General features: G+C 33.3%; 4 protein-coding genes across 14 annotated transcripts; 2 read left to right on the top strand and 2 right to left on the bottom strand.

Moving 5' to 3' along the window:
• Positions 1 to 367: 367 nt before the first annotated feature.
• LOC102624026 (phosphatidylserine decarboxylase proenzyme 1, mitochondrial) lies at positions 368 to 5230 on the top strand. 2 transcript variants are annotated; one of them, XM_052437340.1, is made up of 13 exons: positions 368 to 807; positions 1005 to 1093; positions 1236 to 1289; positions 1383 to 1448; positions 1600 to 1660; positions 1793 to 1902; positions 1997 to 2250; positions 2709 to 2796; positions 2927 to 2993; positions 3292 to 3359; positions 3832 to 3909; positions 4225 to 4347; positions 4872 to 5230. In XM_052437340.1, exons 1-13 carry the CDS (start codon positions 648 to 650, stop codon positions 5049 to 5051), a joined length of 1398 nt encoding a protein of 465 aa, XP_052293300.1. In that variant the 5' UTR covers positions 368 to 647; the 3' UTR covers positions 5052 to 5230. The 2 variants fall into 2 exon arrangements, with proteins under 2 accessions (XP_052293300.1, XP_006477162.2); XM_006477099.4 differs by lacking the exon at positions 2709 to 2796 and having other exon boundaries at positions 372 to 807; positions 2887 to 2993.
• Positions 5231 to 6114: 884 nt separating this feature from the next.
• On the bottom strand, positions 6115 to 7292 carry LOC102624500 (uncharacterized). Of its 4 annotated transcripts, none has more exons than XM_052437341.1 (4): positions 7034 to 7292; positions 6789 to 6937; positions 6530 to 6573; positions 6115 to 6429 (listed from the first exon to the last, which is right to left on the bottom strand). In XM_052437341.1, exons 1-3 carry the CDS (start codon positions 7037 to 7039, stop codon positions 6546 to 6548), a joined length of 183 nt encoding a protein of 60 aa, XP_052293301.1. In that variant the 5' UTR covers positions 7040 to 7292; the 3' UTR covers positions 6115 to 6429; positions 6530 to 6545. The 4 variants fall into 4 exon arrangements, with proteins under 4 accessions (XP_052293301.1, XP_052293302.1, XP_006477164.2 ...); XM_052437342.1 differs by having other exon boundaries at positions 6785 to 6937; positions 7034 to 7287; XM_006477101.4 differs by lacking the exon at positions 6530 to 6573 and having other exon boundaries at positions 6151 to 6429; positions 6785 to 6937; positions 7034 to 7278.
• A 1754-nt stretch (positions 7293 to 9046) lies between these two features.
• Positions 9047 to 13303, top strand: LOC102625349 (formyltetrahydrofolate deformylase 2, mitochondrial). Of its 6 annotated transcripts, XM_052437930.1 has the most exons (10): positions 9499 to 9525; positions 9758 to 9870; positions 10223 to 10309; positions 10538 to 10688; positions 10764 to 10837; positions 10936 to 11092; positions 11374 to 11463; positions 12043 to 12141; positions 12248 to 12334; positions 12879 to 13303. In XM_052437930.1, exons 3-10 carry the CDS (start codon positions 10293 to 10295, stop codon positions 13023 to 13025), a joined length of 822 nt encoding a protein of 273 aa, XP_052293890.1. In that variant the 5' UTR covers positions 9499 to 9525; positions 9758 to 9870; positions 10223 to 10292; the 3' UTR covers positions 13026 to 13303. The 6 variants fall into 6 exon arrangements, with proteins under 6 accessions (XP_052293889.1, XP_052293887.1, XP_052293888.1 ...); XM_052437927.1 differs by lacking the exon at positions 10223 to 10309 and having other exon boundaries at positions 9057 to 9612; XM_006477103.3 differs by lacking the exon at positions 10223 to 10309 and having other exon boundaries at positions 9066 to 9525.
• A 534-nt stretch (positions 13304 to 13837) lies between these two features.
• Positions 13838 to 16190, bottom strand: LOC102626195 (VAN3-binding protein). 2 transcript variants are annotated; one of them, XM_006477108.4, is made up of 7 exons: positions 15845 to 16190; positions 15381 to 15712; positions 14905 to 15289; positions 14654 to 14830; positions 14433 to 14482; positions 14287 to 14344; positions 13838 to 14193 (listed from the first exon to the last, which is right to left on the bottom strand). In XM_006477108.4, exons 2-7 carry the CDS (start codon positions 15642 to 15644, stop codon positions 13955 to 13957), a joined length of 1173 nt encoding a protein of 390 aa, XP_006477171.2. In that variant the 5' UTR covers positions 15645 to 15712; positions 15845 to 16190; the 3' UTR covers positions 13838 to 13954. The 2 variants fall into 2 exon arrangements, with proteins under 2 accessions (XP_006477171.2, XP_024954719.2); XM_025098951.2 differs by lacking the exon at positions 15845 to 16190 and having other exon boundaries at positions 15381 to 15838.
• Between the last annotated feature and the right edge of the window lie 6290 nt (positions 16191 to 22480).

Consider the following 22480-nt stretch of genomic DNA (forward strand, 5'->3'; position numbering starts at 1 on the left):
AATTTTGTAAAGTACATGTCCAGACCAGACATATAATAGACGAAGGATATCTTTACTCTACCGTATTTCACAAAGGAGAAAGACTTATAAATTAAATTTGATATTATTACATTAATTTTATGAAATGCATGCCCAGATATTTACAATCTGATATATAAATTGAGACTTACATTATTACATTAATTTTACAATTAAATTTATAACTGAAACTTATATTATTACATTAATTTTATAAAGTACATGTCCAGACCAGACATATAATAGACGAGGGATATCTTTACTCTACCATATTTCACAAAAGAGAAAGACTTATAAATTAACTCCACCTAATTTTTTTTCTTAATTAAGTGAAATCGAACTTATGGAAATTCAAACATTTACTCTCATAATCCTACCTAATTTTGAGATAAGTGGTTCAGTGTTGGACCAAAGGGCGATTGTACGACGCATTTGATCTGCGTTTTTAGCCGAAAACAGGCATTTGATCACGTAAAACGGCTGTCAGAGTCTCCGTTTTACATCTCTTGCCAACAGTATATCAAAAGAAAAAGCCCTAACGAATTCTGCTTATTTCAGAATTCAGAAAATTTAAAAAAGAAAAAACCCTAACGAACAAGCAGCTCTGTCTCCAAAACCGTTAAACCAGTATGAAATTTCGGTTTTCCAACAAAGTCTCTGTTTTTCCTCACTATTTACGGCTCGAATATGACCATCACTGCCGTCAATTTTCCACTTCATTTTTGAGAAAGCTCCAAACAAATCCTCAAGTTCGTGCTTCTTTCAGTGGCGGCAGTAACAACTCTCAAGGTCCTTCATTCTACTTCACTCAATGTCCTCTAATTTCACATTCTCTTCAGCTTAAAAATGACTTTGAGTTATTGTGTTTTCTGCTCTTAAACAGGCATTGTTTGGTTAATATTATAGAAGTGTTTTTTTTTCCCTGCTTTGAACGCAAGATCAGCGCTTTTAAAATGACTTTAAATCTAATGATTGAAAGTGTGCAGGCAATACTTTTCTGTTGCCTGGTGCTACGTTCGCTACTTTACTTATGCTTGGTGCTCTTCATGCTCGCCGAATGTATGATGATAGGAAGGTAGATATTTGTTTTATATTTGTGGAAAATACATACTGTAGGTTGCGTGTGCTTAATTTGTCCTGCGGCCTCACTATGAAGTATTTAGATGTTTTAGTAGTTTTATCTTTTGTTTTATGTCTCTGTTTCTTGTTGGTGACAGGTCGAAGAGGCACGGGAGAAAGGGATTGAAATTGAGTTCAAGCCTGATGCAAAAGTAATATATTTATCTCAACATATGAAATGTCTTTTGAGCTTCACATGCTGTGATATCATTTCTAACATTTGACTGTATCTTTGGCAACTTCAGGCTTCATTTCTCAGACTGCTACCTCTACGTTCCATCTCTAGGTTTTGGGGTTTCTTGACAAGTGTGGTAAGCACTTCTTTTGGACACCTGTTATTATGTCTAAGCACTTATTTTTTTATTTAGTTGGTGCTTGTAGCTCCAGTTTCTACCTTAATTTTATATTATTCTTCATTTATCGTGTAAATTGTTTCATGTTTATTTGTTAACATGTTTTTAGGAATATCCTGTCTGGATGCGTCCTTATGTTTATAAAGCATGGGCTCGAGCATTCCATTCAAGTATGATTGTTATACCTCTTATATCTTGTTTTTGTTACCATATGGCTATCATCACCCTAGGTAGATGTTTGTTATTCTTGATGAAAGTGGTGTGACATATTCATCATTCTCTTCAATTTTTCTTCCTTACAGACTTAGAAGAAGCAGCTCTGCCTCTGGGTGAATATGCTTCCTTACGAGAGTTCTTTGTCCGTACCCTGAAACAAGGTTCCAGGCCTATTGATCCTGATCCCCATTGTCTGGTAACTGGTAACTAGCACTTTGGACATCTTATATTTCCTGTCAAGTGTAGCTAAATGTTAAAGCAATTGTATGATATATTTCATCTTTTTCCAGGTTAGTCCTGTTGATGGTATTGTTCTAAGAGTTGGAGAGTTGAAAGGAGTTGGGGCTATGATTGAGCAAGTTAAAGGGTTTTCCTATTCTGTTTCTTCTCTTCTGGGTTCTAGCTCCTTTCTCCCAATGATTGAGGAAGGTGATATGCATGAACAATGTGGTGAACAAGAAAGTTCTCCTACAGAGAAGACTAAGAAGTCATGGTGGAGCATTTCATTGGCTTCTCCTAGAGTCCGTGACACTGCAATAACACGGTAATCTCATATTAATATGTCTGATAAGTTTTTGGATATTGAGTTAGATGTATATTCAAGTATTTGGAACAGAAGCACAATTTTTTTAGTGAATGGTAACTGGCTGGTTGCTTTTCAGGAGATTTCTGTTGGGTCCAAATACAGGTCACATGTTTTGTTCTCTTGGTCCGTCGTCTCGGATTAAGGGTTTATGGAGTTCTTTAGAAAACATTCTTTGATGAACTAAAAGGCATTTTATGCCCAGTCTGTCACCTTTTAACATCATTGAAATTTTCCAGACACTTTCTAACACCTTCAGCAATTCGTCTGTATTTTTGTCCATGTTCGGAATCTGATATCTTGTTGAAACTGAGGAATCTTGGAATTTCTCATAATTAAGAATTATATCAGCTCTTGTGAATGTGATGAAACATGGTTAATTGAACTCAGTTTGTTGATCCTACGTTTTTGTACTGCAGTGATAGTTCGTTTTCCATCTTCATGTTTGCTTATTTATGCTTTGGTTTACAGAACATGATGATACATGTTCTACTTAGTGCCAGTACAGTTGAGTTTTTCCTCTATGCTACATGCTTTATTTTTGCATCAAGTGAAATTATGTCCAATTTACGTTTATCTGTTAATATTTTACTACAGTCCTGTGAAAGGCCTTTATTATTGTGTTATATACCTGAAGCCTGGAAACTATCATCGCATACACTCACCAGTTGACTGGAATGTTCTTGTACGTCGGCATTTTTCAGGTAACTCTTATCTTTTGTGTTAGTTACATTAAGTATTGTCTCTTGTGTATGATGGTAGTTTAAAATATAAAAAATGGTATATCCTTTTCTGTTGATTAAAATTTTTTATTATGAACTCTTTCCATATCATGACCTCTTTATCTATCCTTTATCAACCTTTTGCTCCCCGTAAAAGAAGAAAGTAAATCAGTGGTTTAGCAGATGTTTACAATTTTTTGTCAGATGTTGGTTTCCACTTGATGTCCACACAACACAATCAATTCCTTTCTTTTTCCAATAAAATTTCATTATTTTGTAGGTCGCTTATTTCCTTTGAATGAACGTGCTACAAGAACAATCAGAAATCTTTATTTTGAGAATGAAAGGGTAACTTTCTTTTCCATTTTCTATTTCTTTCTTTAACCAGATTCAATAGCTTTGTAACGGCCTGGCAGTTTTCAATTCTTGACTGGTTTTTGTTAATTTTATTGTTATAGGATGGATAAATACTTTAGTTTTTACATTTTCAACTTTCTGATGTGAAATTACGTCTATTCTTAAACATTGCTAGCTAGCAACATGTGCTGTTAAATTTGTCTCTTCATTTCATAGATTTTTTATGTTTGCAGGTACTTATTTTTCTGTTCTCAGCTGGAGGGACTTGTTTTATAGATCTAGTTACTGCTAGCTATGGCCTTTAACTTGTATATTTTGACTGTTTTTAAGTTCTTCATTCTTGATAGATGATGTTCAATTTGGAGTTCCAACTTATGGATATGCTTGGATTAACTATTATTTCCCATCTTTATTAATGGATGTGCTTTTTGACGAAACAGCTTTGTGATTTTCATGTCACTAGGTTGTACTTGAAGGCATGTGGCAAGAAGGTTACCTGGCAATGGCTGCTGTTGGAGCAACTAATATTGGTTCAATTGAGGTTAAATGGCTTCTCCCGAGTTTATAATAAGTAAACAGCAATTACCCATTGACACACACTTGGTGGCCCAACCATAGGGGTGAAGAAAAGGAAACATGGCACACTTTGCACCATGCACAGCCACACACACTCAACAATCTTGAAAATAGCCCATACATGTGGAATGGACAATTACCATTTACATAATCTCCCAATGTTTTAACCCCGAAGTAATCTCACAGCTTGAGCTCAGTGTACACAGACAAGACAGTAGCACAAGAGTTCAGCTATTTGAGTCTACATTGCTGACTTATTGGTTTAAAATTAATTGTGCAGCTCGTCATTGAACCAGAACTTCGGACGAACCGGCCAAGAAAGAAGTTATTACATTCAGAGCCTCCGGAAGAAAGAGTCTATGAACCTCAAGGTGTCGGTATGATGCTTAAGAAAGGAGATGAGGTTAGAGATATGCATAAATTGTGCCTTTTAGAACTTGGGTGCTTGACAATTATTTTATTTCAACTAGTGTAGATATCTCTTTTTGGTTTTACAATGGGTTCCATGGCATAAGTACAGCCACAACTGAATGCTTGATTTCATTCATCTTTGTTCTTTTTCCAGTTTAAAAGGTCCAAATGTTTTAAAGTTTTTATCCCAACTGTGTCCATCCCTTCTTTTTTCTCCTAATTTTGGAGTCCAAAAATATTGAAATATGTCAATCATTAATAGAGTTTTAACATTTGACTGAATTTGATATGTTCACAAAACAGACTTTAACATTTGACTAAATTTGATATATACATAAAAAATTGGGTCTAGGTTTTTTGAAAAGTACCATGTGAGATATTGAAGCATGTCTCAACTCTCAATTACTCCAGCCATCAGCCATCAGCCATCCTCATATTGGGAATGCAGTATTTGATTGTGAGCCATTTATTTGGCCCATTATTTCATTTGTTTCCTCCATGCTTTTATCCTTCCAGGTGGGTGCCTTCAACATGGGATCAACTGTTGTGCTCGTCTTCCAGGCCCCAACTATAAAATCACCGAATAGAGGGGATAATTCCAATTTCAGGTTTTGCATCAAACGTGGAGACAAGATTCGTGTTGGAGAAGGATTGGGGAGGTGGCAAGAATCTTGCAATGAGAGGGCCTCATTTTAGGTGCCATCTACTTGACATATATTTCTGACTTTTATCTGGAAAAATACAATTGCACGGGTGGGAGTGACGCTGATCAATGTAGTCTTCGGAATGTAACATTGCGCCCGCAGTCGATGTACTGTTGAAATTTACATGTGGGTTTAATCCATTGTTAAACAGACGATAATCGTATTCTTTTGTGATGGCTTTTTAAGTATTGGTGATAGTCAAATTGGTAAAGCAAACGTGGGGAGAGAGGGCACTGTAAATGCATATTAGAACAGAGGGCTCTTGAAAGGATCATGCCGCGCTGCCAATATTAATTGAACACCCCACGCTTAGTTTTTCAAGTACTTAATCTGATGCCAAAAATAATCTATATTACATTGATAATGATAACCAAAATTGATCACCCAAAGATTAGTAAAATAAAATTCAAATGAAAACTATTTCGCATGCTCTGAGGCTTCCATTAGTGAAGTCGCAGAAACCATGTTTGCTTATATCCATCCACATAACATGAAAGCAAACCCAAAATCCTGACCTAAATTGTCACACAACAAGATATGAACGATTTATACTCTCATTCTCAAACCAAATTCTTGTTTGACCAAGCGACAATATTTATGCAAAATGCCCTTTCAATTATCATCATGATTTGTGTGAACATTCAAATCAATATCACAGACATGAAATGGGGTAACTACCTCTTATTATAATTCCCCAGCTCCAGTGTTCTTTTAGACAATCCCGTTATTGGATCTTGGATGATCCACTCTACTAAGTTTGTTCATCCGTCAAACTTCTGCTGGATAAAGATAACTAACTTCACACAAACAAATGAACAATAATATGCAACAGCTTGAGAAACAAAATAAAAAAGAACTTACAGTAGCCCACAAGACGCTTCCTAGTTTTTACATCATTACACTATTTACAGACTTCTGATCAAGTAAATTTTAAACAAGTTTCCAACAAAAGGAAACAGTAGTAAACTGCAATCCCCTGCAGTCGATAACAAAATCAAATGCAGAAAAGTAGTAGTAGAAAAACACAAACTCTTCAAGAATGGCCAAGTTGGGAGTTGACAATAATCCCCATTTTATAGTCACAAACAAGATAGAAAGAATAACAACGTATATTTTAACAAAGAAATACGAGTATATGAGGGGCATCAATTAAACAACCTGGTAAAACCGATGAGAACAACTAAATCAAACCATATTTGTGTCATTCAATAAACAAAGATTACAATTCCAACCAACCAATATGACATAATTGAAGTTTGAATACATGTACACTTTATATTTGCAGATCTGTCAAGGCCTCCTTTTCATCTTCTTCAGACTTCAATATCCAAAATCCCCCTCTGCAATTTCTCTATATCAAAACTTTGTTCCTGAGACACCAACCGAAAATCTCACATTAGAGTGCTTCAAATTTATGCAAATGATCATGATAAAACAAACAACATAAAAACCAAAAATAATAACATAAACCTTTTACTGAGACTTATCAAGACCTTGCATTAGAATTCTTCAACCTAATATGGATCCAAAATACACAAATCACCATTTCTATTTCAAAATTCTTACTCTTCTAACTTAATAGCAGATTCAATATAAAGTGTCAACAGTACTCGTTCATATCCATGATTTGACTCTAATCACTAAGCTAATTTAATATTCATTTCATAAAATTATGCAATGTGAAACAAGTATGTGAGAAAATATAAAGAAAAAGCAAAGGCACACCTACGTCTGTTTGGAATAGGAGGAAGTAGAAGGCACCCGCTTGTTACGGAACATCATGTAACCGACGGGTAATACAACTCCGATCATCATGATCACCGCTCCCATTAGATATCTCAACGGACTCGGTGGCTCCACTTCCACTATTTTCCTGAACTGCACCGCACACGATTATAATCCATATCATAAACTAAAAAGTAACGAATCAATATGAGATCTGGATCCATATAGTTCTAGAAGAAATTGACTCACCGGCATTTTTATCTTTCAATTCTTTTGGCTGGGGCGGGGCAGCTACAGAACGGAGGTAAGAGTCGAGAATTTTGCCTTGTAACGAAGAATCGATTGCTGTGTTTTAGATGGGCTCCAAGTGGATCTGGAAGACCTCTCCGGTAAGATTCGTGCGGTAAGTTTCGGTTATCACTCGATTGTTTGCCACCTGGAAATCCGAAAAGTATCTGGAAAAATGTAAAAATGGGTGTACATAAACGATTCCCCTATTTTTCTTACATTCGGTTTTTAGAGTGACGCTATTGGCACCCTTATGTATCTCTTATGAAACTCCTTTTATTCTTTATTTACAAATTGATCCGTTATATTTAAATTATATTAAAAATAAAATTTATTTATTTAAATTCATCTATGTTTTCTTATTTTTTCTTTATTATAAACTTATTAAATTTATAAAATTTGAAAAAAAATGAATTGTCATAAAATAAGAATTTGATCTAAATATAAACAAAATTTTTGTAAGAAAGATAATTGGTGTTTAATATTAATTTATTTTAAAATTTAATCAGTTAGATAATTTTGTGAAATTTGTTTACTTAGGCGAATTTTTTTTTTTAAATTCGCACACATGTCTCTATGTGTATACCAAAGTTATTACCTATTAGGAAAAACAAAGACAAATATAGATAAAAATCATAAATTCATGAATGTTATAATTAATAAGAGATTGAAAGTGATTTAGAATGCGAGAGGAGAGAGAGCATCTAATAATTTTTTTTTAAAGTATCGATGCAGGAGTTTATTAAGAAAGTACAACAAATGAAGATTATTTTAGAAATTAAGAAGAGTATGAAGAGAAAAATGGTTTAAAAAGAATGTTAGAGGTGTGCCAATAGTCCAACTCCAGTTTTTATTCTCTATTTGCTATGGCCCAAACTAATATCAGGATCTCTTCATTAAATTACCACAATAGAAAGACAAAATACACCCCTCTATCTTTCTAAATACATCAACTTCTTTTTTTGATTCCCCATTTTTTTTAATAACCCCCCACCACTTTCGAATGAAATGTTATAATTAGAAGCTATGTAATAATGTTTTAAGTCCATTAATATAAAAATTCAATCTGACCACTGTGTTTAAATCTGAAGGAGGATAGGAATTTAAAAACTGGACTTTGTTAATTTCCTATCCGTTATTCTGAAAAAGAAAATCGTGCTTTTTTTTTTTTTTTTAACTTTTTACCTGATCAAATTCATTTGATTAAGGGTCACTACTTTCCTAGTATGGAGAAAACTATTCTCCTAATAAAACAGGAATACGTATCATCCAAATGTTATTTTAGCAATGAGTTATTGATTGAATATAGTATAAGGAATGTAGCTACTTGTTCTGATCATAGGATAAAATACATTTTCCTCATAATGTGGATCTATTTGAGTCTCACAAGAAGATGAGTTTTCAGTTCTCAGAAAAAAAAATTTTCATCCATTTGTATGAATAGTTAAAAACGTGGGACAGATCTCATATCTATTAAGAGCCATGCTTGATAAAGTCAAATAATATTTGTAATTATATGCATTTTGATTTATTAAGTATTTGATTCTGGTTTAATAAATCTTGATATAATATTTAAAATAATTATGAAAATTATAATGATCATTATATGACAAGTGACACCGACATCAATTTTTAATGAATTATAATGATCATTGCTCAATGATTTGCAAGTTGTAATTTTTAATGAATTATTTTTACATTTAAAAAATTTAGAAAAATTCATATATATCCATATATCTTATAAGTGATGTTGTTAAAAAGCTAAATATTAAAAGGTCTATTATATAAAATGTTTTTTTTTTTTTTACTGGAAAATGAAACTAATTGCAAAGTAAATATTTCCTGCTTTTGGGTGTACTGGGACCTGCAGTTCCATGCACTTTCCCAATTTGGAGGACTATTTTCAGTCGTTGCATTTTTGGCAAAAAACGGTTATTTTCCACGATAAAACGGCTTTGATGCTTTTGTTGCCAATCAACAAGAAACATAGAAAGATTTCACCCACTCACAGATCCACCAAACATCTCGCCCCAATCACAAACTTCCACGCGCCAACACAACGATTTTTCAGAATTTTTTTCTCAACCAACAAATGTTATCTGCCCAACTGTTACTCAAAAAAAAAAAAAAAAAAAAAAAGAAACGACAATGCGTATTGCGTTTAGTTGGCCAAATAAAAAGCATGACAAACGGGGGCGTGTATGTGGCCTCAACAAGACAACGAGTAAAGGCCGCCATCCGAGTTTGGTGCGAGGTGCTGGTTGCAGCTGGCCGAGAGACACAGGAAAACAAAAGAAAAGGAAATGACTCTGTTGCGAAGACTCTCTTCAAGCCTCCAACAAGTTGTTAAATTTACAAACAGGTCCTTCAAGTCCCTGAAATTCCCCGGAGAGCCCATCGAGTCCTCTGTCTCTTCCACTCTCACCCATGGAATCCACGTCTTCCACTGCCCTGTAAGTCCTCCTCCTACCCAAACCCACAGTCATATTTCCGATTGGTCTCTGTTTGATTGCTCAGAAACTGCAGGAAGCAAAAAGAATGTATGTTTTATCGAAAAATGAAAATTTTAAGGAGTCCCCATCAGTCTTTCTTTATGTTCATTTTGTTTTCATTTCATTGATACTGGGAGTGGACTACTCTGTTTAGCTTTTGGAGTTTGATAATTTGGATTCATTTTAACTATAGGATGAAGTTGGGATTGTAGCTAAGCTCTCGGAATGTATTGCTTCAAGAGGTGGAAACATACTTGCAGCTGATGTTTTCGTGCCCGAGAAAAAGAATGTCTTCTATTCCAGGAGGTACCTATGTTGATTTATTTCTCTATTTTACTTGAAGCATGCGTTTCATTTTTTAAACAAGACAATTGGTTTGATTGATTTAGAATTTAATTTCGTCTGGAACTTAGTGTTGTATGTATATGTTGATTTGTTTTCTTAATGGTAGTGGCTGGAGATTGATTTTATGTGGACTGGTTTTTGCTCTCAGTGCTATGAATTGTTACTTAAAAATAGCAATTGGAGGGCTATTTGTACATGTTGGGTTTTATCATTTGGCTTACTATTTTCTATAGGCGTTGAAGTGAAAAGAAATTTGTTTAATCTGTAAAAATTTCTTCTCATGTATTGATGCCATCTGTTTTCACAATTACAGGGTTTTCTGTTAACTTGCTGTCATTGCAATGTCTAGGGTGCAATTCTTAATAGGACGGGCTTTTTGAGCAATGAAAAAAATGTGTATGTGAGTGCATTTTGCTGCCTAAGTAAGTTTCAATCAGATATCTATGAGTCAACCAGCAAGTTTTGTATAATTGATTTTCATGTTATGTGGAATTGTCAAAAAGGCGATAATGGCTTGGATCCTATAAGCAGTAATCTGTTAGGTGCTCAATGTAGTTTGTAGCTATAAGTTACAACACAATGGAATGCAATCCTTATATATCACAAATGATCTTTATGTAAATGACAGTGAGTTTATTTTTGATCCCATTAAATGGCCACGGGAACAAATGGATGAAGACTTCTTTAAGCTGTCTAAAATGTTCAATGCCATGAGATCTGTCGTCCGAGTGCCTGACATTGACCCCAAATATAAGGTTGCAGTTCTTGCTTCAAAGCAGGTATGTTTGGTGTTTTCAGATGACTATGTATCACATAGTTTGAATACTGAAGCCATTCATTTCTTGACACTGTAGGAACACTGCCTTGTTGATTTCTTATATGGATGGCAGGAAGGTAAACTTCCAGTTGAAATAACTTGTGTGATAAGGTGAAGTATTTGAAATCCTATTTTCTTCTAGCTGCCTTTTTCTATCTTTTTCAAATAAAATGCTGATTATTGTCCTCAATGCTCAATATTTATTACAGTAATCATGATAGAGGTCCAAACTCCCATGTGATTCGCTTGCTTGAAAGGCACGGTATTCCTTATCATTATTTGTGTGCAAAAGAGAACAAAAGAGAAGAAGAACTTTTGGAATTGGTTCAGAATACTGATTTTCTAGTGCTAGCTAGGTACATGCAGGTAAATAGAATTAGGCTCTATGTTGCCCAACTTTTCTCCTGCTTGGTAACTGAGCAATTAACAGTCTTAAATTCAAGTTTAGGAGGAATAAACATATCCTTGTCCTCCTTTGATGCTACAATTGAATGGATTTCCTTATTAAAATTCAGAAGAACCTTCTGGTAGCTACTTTTGATGTTATTCACCCTGATGATTTATATATAGCAGCACCTATTCAGAGCCTTAGTGGCTGGTTACATTCAAACCCATCACCACAGTCAGTAATGTGTGTGTTTGTGCAGCCAGTTCCACTGCAGAAAGAGGCCTACCTTGGTTATAAATTGTTAGAGTCATTATCTAGTAAGGGATCCCTCACTAGTTACTTCAATATGGTAAGGGACAAGTTTTTTTTTTTTTTTAATACTGATTACACATCAGATTACTGTATTACACAAATATATTTACAACTGCTATTAGAGCATATATTACACTGATATTTACAATCAGATATATAACTTGGGACTTACATTATTACATTAATTCTATGAAGCATATGCCCAAACATATGATCCTCACAGACGAGGGATGTCTCTGCTCCACTCGCATTTCGCAAGGGAGAAAGACTTGCAAATTAACTCCACACAATTTTTTGCTTAATTGAGGGAGGTTAAACCTATGGAGACTCAAACTACTACCCTCATAATCTTTTTTAACTTTGAGCGTAGTGGTTTACCACTGGGCTAAAGCCCAAGTGGCGTAAGGGACAAGTTAAAAGTCAGGAAAACACAAATTTCAATACACTGCAAGACAAAATACATTGCATTGTAGTATGTGTTTTTCTTGTTTTTTAGCTTATCTCTTACTTTAATAAAATAAAAGATTGTTTATTGGAAAATTACTAATATATGTTATACAGATCCATTGATGTAGCTAAATCATTTGTTGCATTTTGATTTTTTGTTTTCCTGCAGATATTGTCAGGTAAATTTTTAAGGAGTTATGGAAAGGATGTTATTAACATTCACCATGGTCTTTTGCCATCCTTCAAAGGGGGGAAGCCAGCCAAACAGGTTGGTTGTTTTACATTCTGTCTGGGTAATCTTATCACCATTCTAAGCAGTTCATTTTTTCCTTCCCTGACTTCCCATACACATTAAATTGCTATTATGTTCTCAGGCTTTTGATGCAGGTGTTAAATTAATCGGTGCAACAAGTCACTTTGTGACTGAAGAACTTGACGCGGGGCCTATTATTGAACAGATGGTGAATTTATTTTTTCCTCTGCTGTTTCAAATATGTTTTGATTTACTAGGTGGTTGAGTATAATAGAGATAATGAAATAATTTTGTAGTTGGAACTTTTGGCAATCAGCTTTGCTACAGAACTGATGCTCTAGCTAATTGCAAGACATTCTGAGTGTTTTTTCAATGTTATGAATGGCCATGCCATCTCCACCTCTTGAACGCCATTTATCTGGTATCTGGGTTCCTTTTTTAACTAGTTCCCTTAGACATGGAATTGCTTCTAGTCTTTACCCAAGAGACTCCCTAATACTCAATAGCTTTGGGATTGGTTCTGATTATTTGGGTTGATTGCTCTAAATCGGCACGATTCACTTTTTTACATCTGTTTAAATTATTTTAACTACCCTTTAGAGGAAAATACTGCAAGTAGACCCTGGGAAATGTTTCTATGTTCAGGACAAAGCATGAAGATCAATTTATCAGTGTATACTACTAATACATAATGCATACTGTGTGTACTTCAATGTAGAAAAGTCTCTGATAGGCCTATAATAATTTTGCAGGTTGAGAGAGTTTCCCACAGAGACAACTTGCGAACTTTTGTTCAGAAATCAGAGGATGTTGAAAAACAATGTCTTGCAAAGGCTATAAAATCATACTGCGAGCTGCGAGTGTTGCCTTATGAGATGAACAAGACTGTTGTATTTTAACAAAGGAGTGAATTGCTCACTGCTGTTTCTCAAGTCCCTTAAGACTACTAACAGGAACCATGGCAGAAGGAAAAGCATAAGGGAAAATGACAAAGAAGTTGGAAGGCGGTGTTTTCTGTATGTACATTCAATCACTTTTGTTTATTGTTCAATAGACACATCATCACCATTTACAGAATTCCATTGCATGTGGAAATTCCTTTTTTTGGAAAGATTGTACCAATATTTGAAATAACTTGCTGAGATGATCATTAATCACTATTATTTTTGAATTATCATTTCGAAAATCCCTAGTGCAACTTTTCCTCTTTAAGGGTGCTCAATGCCTCTAATGCTCGAACCTTGTTTCTGTTCGTTGTTGGTGTTTTGAATAACCTCTGTAATAAAGTTAGGTGGTGGCCATGGTCCATCTTTACAGAGAGCTTTATCTAGTTAGTTTGTTTGTCAATTTTGGTTGGTATTTGGTAAGCTGTAAGCAGAGAACAGGTGTGGAGACATAGGATTTCCAGGGCACAGACCTTACTTTGCTTGTGAACCCTTGATTTTGTAATGGATAATAATCCATTTTGATTTTGTAATTGAGTGGCAATTACAATAATGCTACCTTTACAAAAATAAAATGTTGATATGCCAACTTGTGGCATATGACGTAGCGTTAACTCGTGGTGTTTTAAGTGATCATATATAAAAAAAATCTCATTTCCGCATTATGAGTTCATGCAGCCACATTTGTTAGAATACTATATATCCCAACTTTGTAAGTAAAGTATTACTCTATTATGAGCTTCAAGCATCTGCTTTTTGCAACAAGATTTTAGTGAAAGAAAAATATTGAACCTCATTTATTTTCACTTTTCTTGATTCAAAAAAGGAGTATAACTCTCAACAAAGTTTCGCCTGTTATTTTGTATGCGCAAATGTAAGTCATTCTACATACTATTACTGATACACAATGACTCCAGAGAAAGCTCTGTTGCTTCAAGGCTGCTGACTTGACGCAGGAGATTCTGAATCCCATCAACCCATCTCTGCTTGTGAATCTTGCTCTTGCACTTAAACTCTAGAAGACCTTGTGCGGTCTTGAGGCCAAAATATACTTCCTCAGAAATTTCCCTTTCCTTTTTATAAGGCCAAGCAGCACTTTCATCACAGACTCCATAGACGATACCTGGTGTCAGTAGAGTGTATTTAGATGTTACTGAATACCAAATCGCTGATAGATAATTTAAAAATGTAAATTGGAAAGTGGGTATGTGCTTACATTTATTCTTCTTGGAAAAGGCTCCTCCTACATGTTTGCTTTTGAGCTTAACAATGACCTAACCAAAGAATGATTTCAGTAAATGATGTACTTTTGATTTTAGCATTGCTTGTTTTCTCATGTGACTGCTTTTTTCTTTGCCATACCTGAGATTTCTTGTTGATGTAGACTGATACAAACTTGCATCTCAACACTCCTGCAAATTCCAGAAACAAGAATTTTAGATTCATATGAATCGAACTATAGAAGTCCCAGGGCAAAGCAATTTAATACTAAGAATGAGTTGAGACATTATGGCAAAAGCAAGTAGTCTGGGTGGCATCAGATTTATTCTACTGCTTAATTCTTAAACTACACAAGCAATTACCTTTACGTGTGAGTTGCATCAGTTCACCTTCACAAGGGTATCTCTGCTTCTCCAGCTGACTGCGAAAAGCAGCTGGCCAATGAGTTTCTGCTACTTCCCTCTCATAAGGACTTATCGACGCATTCTTCCTTGCTTCTTTTGGCAATCTTGCTTTTAGAGCTGCTTCTCCTCTCAAAGCTAATTATTCACAGAAGTATAAAATTCAGTGACTTGCACATACGGTGGTCGAATTTGAATCCGTGTATCAATACCTGTTGCAGCTGCAGCAGTAAGAGTCATCAGATCCCCGGGAGTTTGAATGTCCACTGCTGATCTTACAACAGAAGCCACACGATCATGATCAGCTCCTGCTGATTCAGCTAGTTCAATGCAGTGCGATGCCAACAGCTCAGTAGCAGAGGACAAAGCCATGCTCATTTTGGATCCCGAGCTATCAGATTTCCCTGCTGCAGCAGCCACAGCAGCCAAGGCTGCAGCTAAGCCAGCAACAGAGAGAGCAGAGTGCATCCGAGCATTTTCTACACGGGCCCTGTCCTTCTTCTTCACTTTGCTAGTACTAAGCTCCCTGTGGTGATGGAACCATTTCCCAATTGATCCTGTTCTCCGAGCATTAATTGAATTTACTATGCTCGCTGACTGCAAAAATAAAAATGAAAAAAATAAAAAAGATTAGAAAGCAGAAATAGCTTGAACTTGATAACAATTGACACAGAGAGTAATAACTTACAATTTGTGATCCATGCAGCGTCTCTGGCATTGCATTGAAATTCTGATCCAGTAAGAATTGCTTTTGTTTCTGAGCAAGAGCTTTCGATATCTCTGAAGCTGAAAGACTCCAAGATCTGGACAAAAACTCCATAGGCTCCTTTGGTGTTTGAGGCTGAGGGATCAACGGCAACGATGATGCTGCTCTTAGCTCTCCATCCTCTTCTAAATGCTCAAGGCCATCCAAAGAACTATTTTTCCAAGATGAATATTTCCCATTTTCCATTTTAACTTAGTCTTTTTTAAAAAGTATAATCTCTTCTTGCTTGTACTAGAAAACTTTGACTGCTAAGCCTGAAATATGAATTGAAGGCACGACTTAGCGCATAACAGGAAACAAATAATCAAGAAATATCAAGTGAAAAAATCAGATAGCCCTTTTGAACTAATAAGCAAGTCACTGTTTGGCCAGCTAGTTGAAAGTACCTGCAAACTGCTTTTGATATTGTGGAATTATAAGTTTATTTCAAACGAAGATGACTCAAGTAGTGGTACAAAAAAGTAAAAGTAGGAGAACACCCAAAAGGATTTTGAAAAAGATGCTTATTCCTTACAATCTCAAAAGCAAAGCACTCAAAAAGCTATTTTTTTCTCACAGAGAAAAAAAAGTAAAATACTCGAGTGATAAAGAGACTTGCTTGACCGAAACAACCATGCAAACCTAAAAGTTCTTTGTAAGGAATTGACCCATCACCTTCTCTAACACAATCTACTTGTATATAAACATATAATATATAGAGCCGGTGACAAAATGGATTACATGAACAAATTTCAAAGTCTAGTGCTTTGAACCCCTCCGTAAATTAAGGTGAAATGAAACTCAAAAGACACGACAGAATTCACAAAACTCGAAAAATAAGACAAGTAAATTAAGGACCATAATGAAGCATTATCCTGGATAAGTGGGGATGGTTTCTTAACACTCGTGCATGTAACCAAATGTTACGTATAAAGAATTAACATTTAGATATTCGAATTATTGTACTAGGAGACGAATAGAGAATTCTTTATTTTATTTTATTTTTAAAAATTTTTTTGGGTGGGTTTTGAGCAGGGGCGGATCTAGAACTTAATATTACCCCGGGTTAAATTAAAATTTTTATTTTGAAGCGAACATAAAAAATTATATATAAAAATAAGTACATTAAATAAAGAAAAACACTAAAAATCTTATCTATCTAAATATGGACTATAAACAAAAATAATTAAAAAAAAGTAAAAAAAAAAGACAACTCAAATATGAAAACACTACTTTTCAATGATAGAATCTGACATTGCAGCCTATAATAATATATAATTATATAAGGATTAAAAAATTAATTAAGAATTTTAAATTAAAATAGATCAATACATGTAATTACAATCAATTAAAAATTGCAAGTAAAACTTTTATATTTGAAGTGAAGTACTAAATTACCAAACTTAATAAATTAAACATAAAATTTATTCATCCTTTCAAATTGTAAAGGTATTATTAGTTAAAAGTTTCAATAATAAACTAAACTTAATTCAGTAAAAATGTATTTGGGTGTAGTTGTTTCTTTGTCAGCGCTCTATCTCTCTTTAAAGAACTAGATATTGATGATTATTCTATCAAAACCTCCTTAAAATACTCAAATTTTATTTTCTAACTTGTCCTCTTAGTTAATATAACTAATAAATAAAATCTGAAAATTCACATAAAAAATTATAAAAATATTGATAATTGTTACTACATGTTGTTTCTGTAAGTACTTTTACTACTAGTGACGATGTTATATTACATTGACATTTTTTTTTCAATTAGAAGTTTTTTAAAATAAATTAAAGCAGTAATTAAATTTTAGCTCCCTAATGTTTTCAATCTATTCAATAAATATATGATTTAATCATTTTATAGAATAAGTCACTAATTTCAATTGAAAATAATATAAGTGAATAAGGGACATATTTGTAAACAAAATAAAAACTCTATTGTTATATAAAATTGATGAAAACATAAGGGTAATTGGGTTAGGGACATATTTGAATATTAAATAAAAACTCTATTATTATACTAAATTGATGAAAATATAAGGATAATTGAGTTAGGGACATATATGAAAATAAAATTAAAACTCTATTAATTTACAAATTGATGAAACATTAAGGGGTATAAACAATTTTGCCTGGACTAGACCGGGCTGTAGCCCGGTCTAGTCCACGCGTAGGTCCGCCACTGGTTTTGAGTCCTATGACTTTGGGTTGTTGGATGGTAGAAAAATGTGCGCGTGACCAGCCAATGGCTATGCATGAACCTGTTGGACAGTAGGGCCGGTTCTGTATATATTCTCTATTTTTCTTGCTTGGTGGCGTCTTTGATGACATATTGCGTGGTTTTCAATCAAACGGTTTAGATTGCTTTAAATATATTAATGGGAGATTTGCATTGAGAGTATGTAATTCATACAAAACATATAATACAAACATATATAAAGCCAAGAGTTGTGCACAAAGTCTAGTTAAATAAGTACTGTCTTAATTATATGACCACTGTAGCCCCAAGTCTACTCGATTCTTAAGCATATTATTATCTTAATTAATTGGATCACGGGTTAGGTCTTTAACTAATGAGATTTATGCTTATACATGGGAAATATTTCAGAATTGTTTGACATCTTTTTGGCTTTTGTGCCAAGTATATGACACTGATTAGAATTGAGGTTGGACAGCTGATATCTTAAAAGTTATAGTACTAAAGTATTTGGTAAATATTAGCTGCTATAATTTAGAAATTATGTTGATATGATTTTTTATTTGTATGATAAAAAAATATATCGTATCTTTAATAATTTTATCAAAATATTATTTAAAAATTATTTTACTACATACTATTAATTTTTGTTTCATAATTAAAATTATTTTTCTATAGCAGTCATAGCTTTCCCAAACAAGACCTATGTCCATTTGATGTATCGGATAAATTACAAGTCAAGGTCAGGGTCATATTACTCACACTATCATCTGAATTTTAACATTCACCTTTATGGTGTGTTTACTTTAAGGAATGTGAATGGGGTGGAATGAGAATAAACTGTGAATGTGAATGGACTGGAATGAAAATGAAGAATAAAAATGAGATTTCAATGTTTACTTCGCATAAATAAATGGGAATGAGAATGTGCTGGAATGTCATTGATGTATTTGCTTGGCAAAATAAATAGGAATGAAGAAATGGAATGAGAATCAATTTACCAAAATACCCATAGTATTAATAATTAATAAAAATAATTAATTTATCATTATTAACAATATTATCATTATTAACATTTATTATTATTATTATTAAATTTTATTAACTTTACTATTTTAGTTATTATTAATTATTGTTAATATTATTTTTTATTAATATTATCATTATTAACATTTATTATTATTATTAAATTTTATTAACTTTATTATTTTAGTTATTATTAATTATTATTTTTATTTTTATTAATATTATCATTATTAACATTTTTTTAGTATTACTATGATTATTATTATTATTATAATATTTATTAACTTTATTATTTTAGTTATTATCAATTACTGTTAATATTATTTTTATTAATACTAATATTATTAAATTTTATTAACTTTATTATTTTAGTTACTATTAATTATTGTTATTTTTATTTTTATTAATACTATCATTATTAACATTTATTATTATTATTTTTAATTAATATCATTTTTATATCTAGATAATGAAAATTACATTATTATTATTATTAAATTTTATTAATTTTATTATTTTAGTTATTATTAATTATTATTATTTTTTTAATAATAATAATAACAACAATAATGATAATATTGTTAATAATGATAAATTAATTATTTTTATTAATTATTATTTTTTTCATTATTTTTATTGTTAATAATGATAATATTAATAAAAATAACAATAAAAAGAATTAATAATAATTAAAATAATAAAGTTAATAAAATTTAATAATAATAATAATAATTATTATTATTATTATTATTAATGGTATTTAAAATTTGAGAAATATAAAAAAATTAGAGGGATATAAAAGTAAATATATATTTCATTCTCATTCCCTTATTTTCATTCCCAACTCTGGAAATGAAATTTTCATTCCTTATTCCCAAATTGTGTGGGACCCATATATTTTATTCTCGTTCCCAAATTATATTTTATCAAGTAAACACATGTATCATTCACATTCCTTCATTATCATTTCCCATTCCATGAAGTAAACACACCATTAGAGTTTTACAGTCATCCAAGATTAATGATAAAGCTAGTAGCAAAGCAGAAATTGATCATTCGCCAAAACCGTTGGAAAGCACCAGCCACAGAGGCTGAACTAGGTTAGCACATGATTATATAATTAGTTTCGGGGGTGATTCAATTTGGCTAGTGTCGGTTAGCCCTTGCCAGACCAAAATCTGACACCTGGTCCAGTGCTGTGATGGTTCCAAAATATTTTCTGCCTAGCAGTAACTTAGACTTTGTTACTTGATTCTTGACTGCCATTATGGCATCTCGATGAACCAATGATTTTACTTGGATTAATAAAAGCTAGACGGAACAATCCATATTAATATTTGGATTAAGCTTGTCCCTAGTGCTAAGCATACGGCTAGTGTGATGTCACTTCCACGCTGTCTATGATCGATAATGGCCATAAATCCATAACAGACCAACCAAAGAAACGATTGAGTCAAATTAAGTTGCTGTGTTTCAGTGACATTACAGTACTGAACTTCCCTCTTTGCAATGCCAGTAATGCCACTTACGCGTTAGCCACCGACGCAACTGCCAGGCTGCCATGACAAATTCCATTGTTCATAGTTTTGTTTTGTCAAAAAGTGTCTCATCATTAGGAACAATATTATAAATTTATGTGGAGCACTGCGTCGTTTCAAATTTCAATTTCACAATAAACGAAAATTTTCACTTCCTGCAGAAGATTCCAGGTTAAATTTCAAATGAAAGGAGCTGGGGTAAAGGTGGACGTGGTAGCAATTTACATAGCTTGAAAGCGTCTTCTAATAATAATGGATCCTTATCTTTTAGAACCCACCCGAAAAAAGGCTGAAGTTAAAGGGGCCCCTACTTTTCATGATACACATATTTATACGAATGAGACATTCAATCCTGATAATGTGATTTGACCTTGCCAGTCTGTCCAAAGTTTTATGCCAAAAAATGATCAAATAATGGGACTCTGAGACTGAGAGCTAGCTCCCGACTTCTGAAATCAACGTCAGATCATAATGACAAACGAACCTGCTTGAGAAGTGAAGACCCACAGTTTAAAAATAGCAATATTCTCTATTTGCTTACATACTTCTTATGGTCTATGCTTATAGATGATGGAGATGCAGAATGTTGTAATGTAATTATTTAACTTCGTTTCTAACCCACCAATTATGATATAATTAAAACTTGAGATGTAACCAATAAATAATTTGATGTCCAGTAGATATTTCTAATCAACTTGAAATGCATGGTTGATTTAAGGTTCTTGGATGGCTCCTCATGGTAGGTCATGCATATATGATATTGGCCCATCTAGTTGGATTCGCCCAAATTTCTCTATCATTCAATTATTGATGCGGTGATGCCAATGATTTTGTTTGAACAGTTGCTTTAACCGAATGGGCAGCAGGAGGAGGAGTACGTAAAAAAGACAGAAATATGGCAGATCTTCAAGCAGATTTTACATGTCTCCAAACCGATCCAATGAAATATTTTAAGCTGCAATTTCTTCAAGTCGCTGGAGCTGTAGTGGGCTTGTATGCTTTGTATTATCTTCCAGCATTTGCTTCACTTTCAAAAGGAAATATTCCATTTTTGGCCTATGGTGGAGTTTTCAGAAAATGGTCTCCACCGGCGCATTGTAAAGCAGATAATATCCCAACGCCAGTTTTGCAAAATGTGTGGGGGAATCAAATACCAATAAAAGAAAATGGAATAAAGAGGATAGTAAATCTAGAAAAGCTTATCGTTGTCTTCCACTTATATATGCGCACGGGCTTCTGGGTCGATCAAACTAATAAAGTAGTTGATATATACCTCTTATGACCCTGAAACATCACCATTCACCGAGTGGGGGATAGTCACTTTAATATTTGGCTGAAAGTATATATCAGTCGTATTTTGATGGATAAACTTTGATTTACCCCCACTTAGAAAATTAAAAGTGTGAAAATATTAATTTAATCCATATTTTCGTTTAAAAAATGAAGGTAAATAAGGAGGTATGTTGAGATATATAATTTTTTTAATCTTCTTAACAGTAAATGGGAGTAAATTAAAGCTTTCACATTTTTAAGAGGCAAATGGAGGATTATCATTCTAATTATGGGTTAAAAGAGATTCGCTCTTTTTTTATCCACAAAATAACCTCTTCCTTTTACAAAGTTTCTTAGTACAAGTTAGACAACCATATTATGGACAAAATATTCATATAAAGTTCTCTTATAATGCAGATGTTAAAATGTAGATTTAAATTATATATTGTTATATTATAGCCAGATGACATTTGTATTTAAAATGTACTGAATAACTGATAAATTCATGTAATTTTATATATGAGTGTGTGTGTGGGTGTGTGCGCGTGTTACCTTATTGCGTGAACAGAGAGAATTAAACTTCACTATTAAATTCAATACATTGTTAGAGAAAAATATGTAAATAATCAATCTTTATTCTAAGAGTCCTTTACTAGCTAGGAGGAATTAGTAGAATAATGAGATCCTTTTCCCTTAAATGAAAGCAAATTCACCGAATAAATTGGAAGTGGTCACCAACTCTTTTTCTAAAGGGGATGTTTTGTCCTCATTGTAATTTTAAAATGGTACGTAATAACTTCTTGAAATATGTTTTTACGCAAGATGGATGCGTCCTTTTAGTTTGCTTCTTCCAGGAGCTGATAATTTTGTCCAACGCCCGTGATGAAACAAGATAAGGCATTATTAATCCGCTTAAAATGTAAACGACCATGTGCTGTTATCAGATCGTCTTGTCGTTTACGTAATTGAGATTCGAACGACTTGTCGCATATTTTTAAAAGGGCTTGGCCTCTC

This window comes from Citrus sinensis, chromosome 3, assembly GCF_022201045.2.
Source record: "Citrus sinensis cultivar Valencia sweet orange chromosome 3, DVS_A1.0, whole genome shotgun sequence".
Taxonomy (NCBI): Eukaryota; Viridiplantae; Streptophyta; class Magnoliopsida; order Sapindales; family Rutaceae; genus Citrus; species Citrus sinensis.

Bases quoted from the DNA above. Each gene is read 5' to 3' on its own strand.
- LOC102625349 (XM_052437927.1), top strand. From the start codon at position 9,376: ATGACTCTGTTGCGAAGACTCTCTTCAAGCCTCCAACAAGTTGTTAAA. The intron at 9,613-9,757 runs GTATGTTTTATC...TTTTAACTATAG, and splicing joins CTGCAGGAAGCAAAAAGAAT to GATGAAGTTGGGATTGTAGC. The intron at 12,142-12,247 runs GTTGGTTGTTTT...TTATGTTCTCAG, and splicing joins GGGGGAAGCCAGCCAAACAG to GCTTTTGATGCAGGTGTTAA.
- LOC102624026 (XM_052437340.1), top strand. From the start codon at position 648: ATGAAATTTCGGTTTTCCAACAAAGTCTCTGTTTTTCCTCACTATTTA. The intron at 2,251-2,708 runs GTAATCTCATAT...TTTGTACTGCAG, and splicing joins CGTGACACTGCAATAACACG to TGATAGTTCGTTTTCCATCT. The intron at 3,360-3,831 runs GTAACTTTCTTT...TCATGTCACTAG, and splicing joins TTTATTTTGAGAATGAAAGG to GTTGTACTTGAAGGCATGTG.
- LOC102626195 (XM_006477108.4), bottom strand. From the start codon at position 15,644: ATGGAAAATGGGAAATATTCATCTTGGAAAAATAGTTCTTTGGATGGC. The intron at 14,483-14,653 runs GTAATTGCTTGT...TGGAATTTGCAG, and splicing joins GATGCAACTCACACGTAAAG to GAGTGTTGAGATGCAAGTTT. The intron at 14,194-14,286 runs GTAAGCACATAC...TACTGACACCAG, and splicing joins CTTTTCCAAGAAGAATAAAT to GTATCGTCTATGGAGTCTGT.
- LOC102624500 (XM_052437341.1), bottom strand. The intron at 6,574-6,788 runs GTAGGTGTGCCT...GATCCATATTAG, and splicing joins TCCTCCTATTCCAAACAGAC to GTTGAAGAATTCTAATGCAA.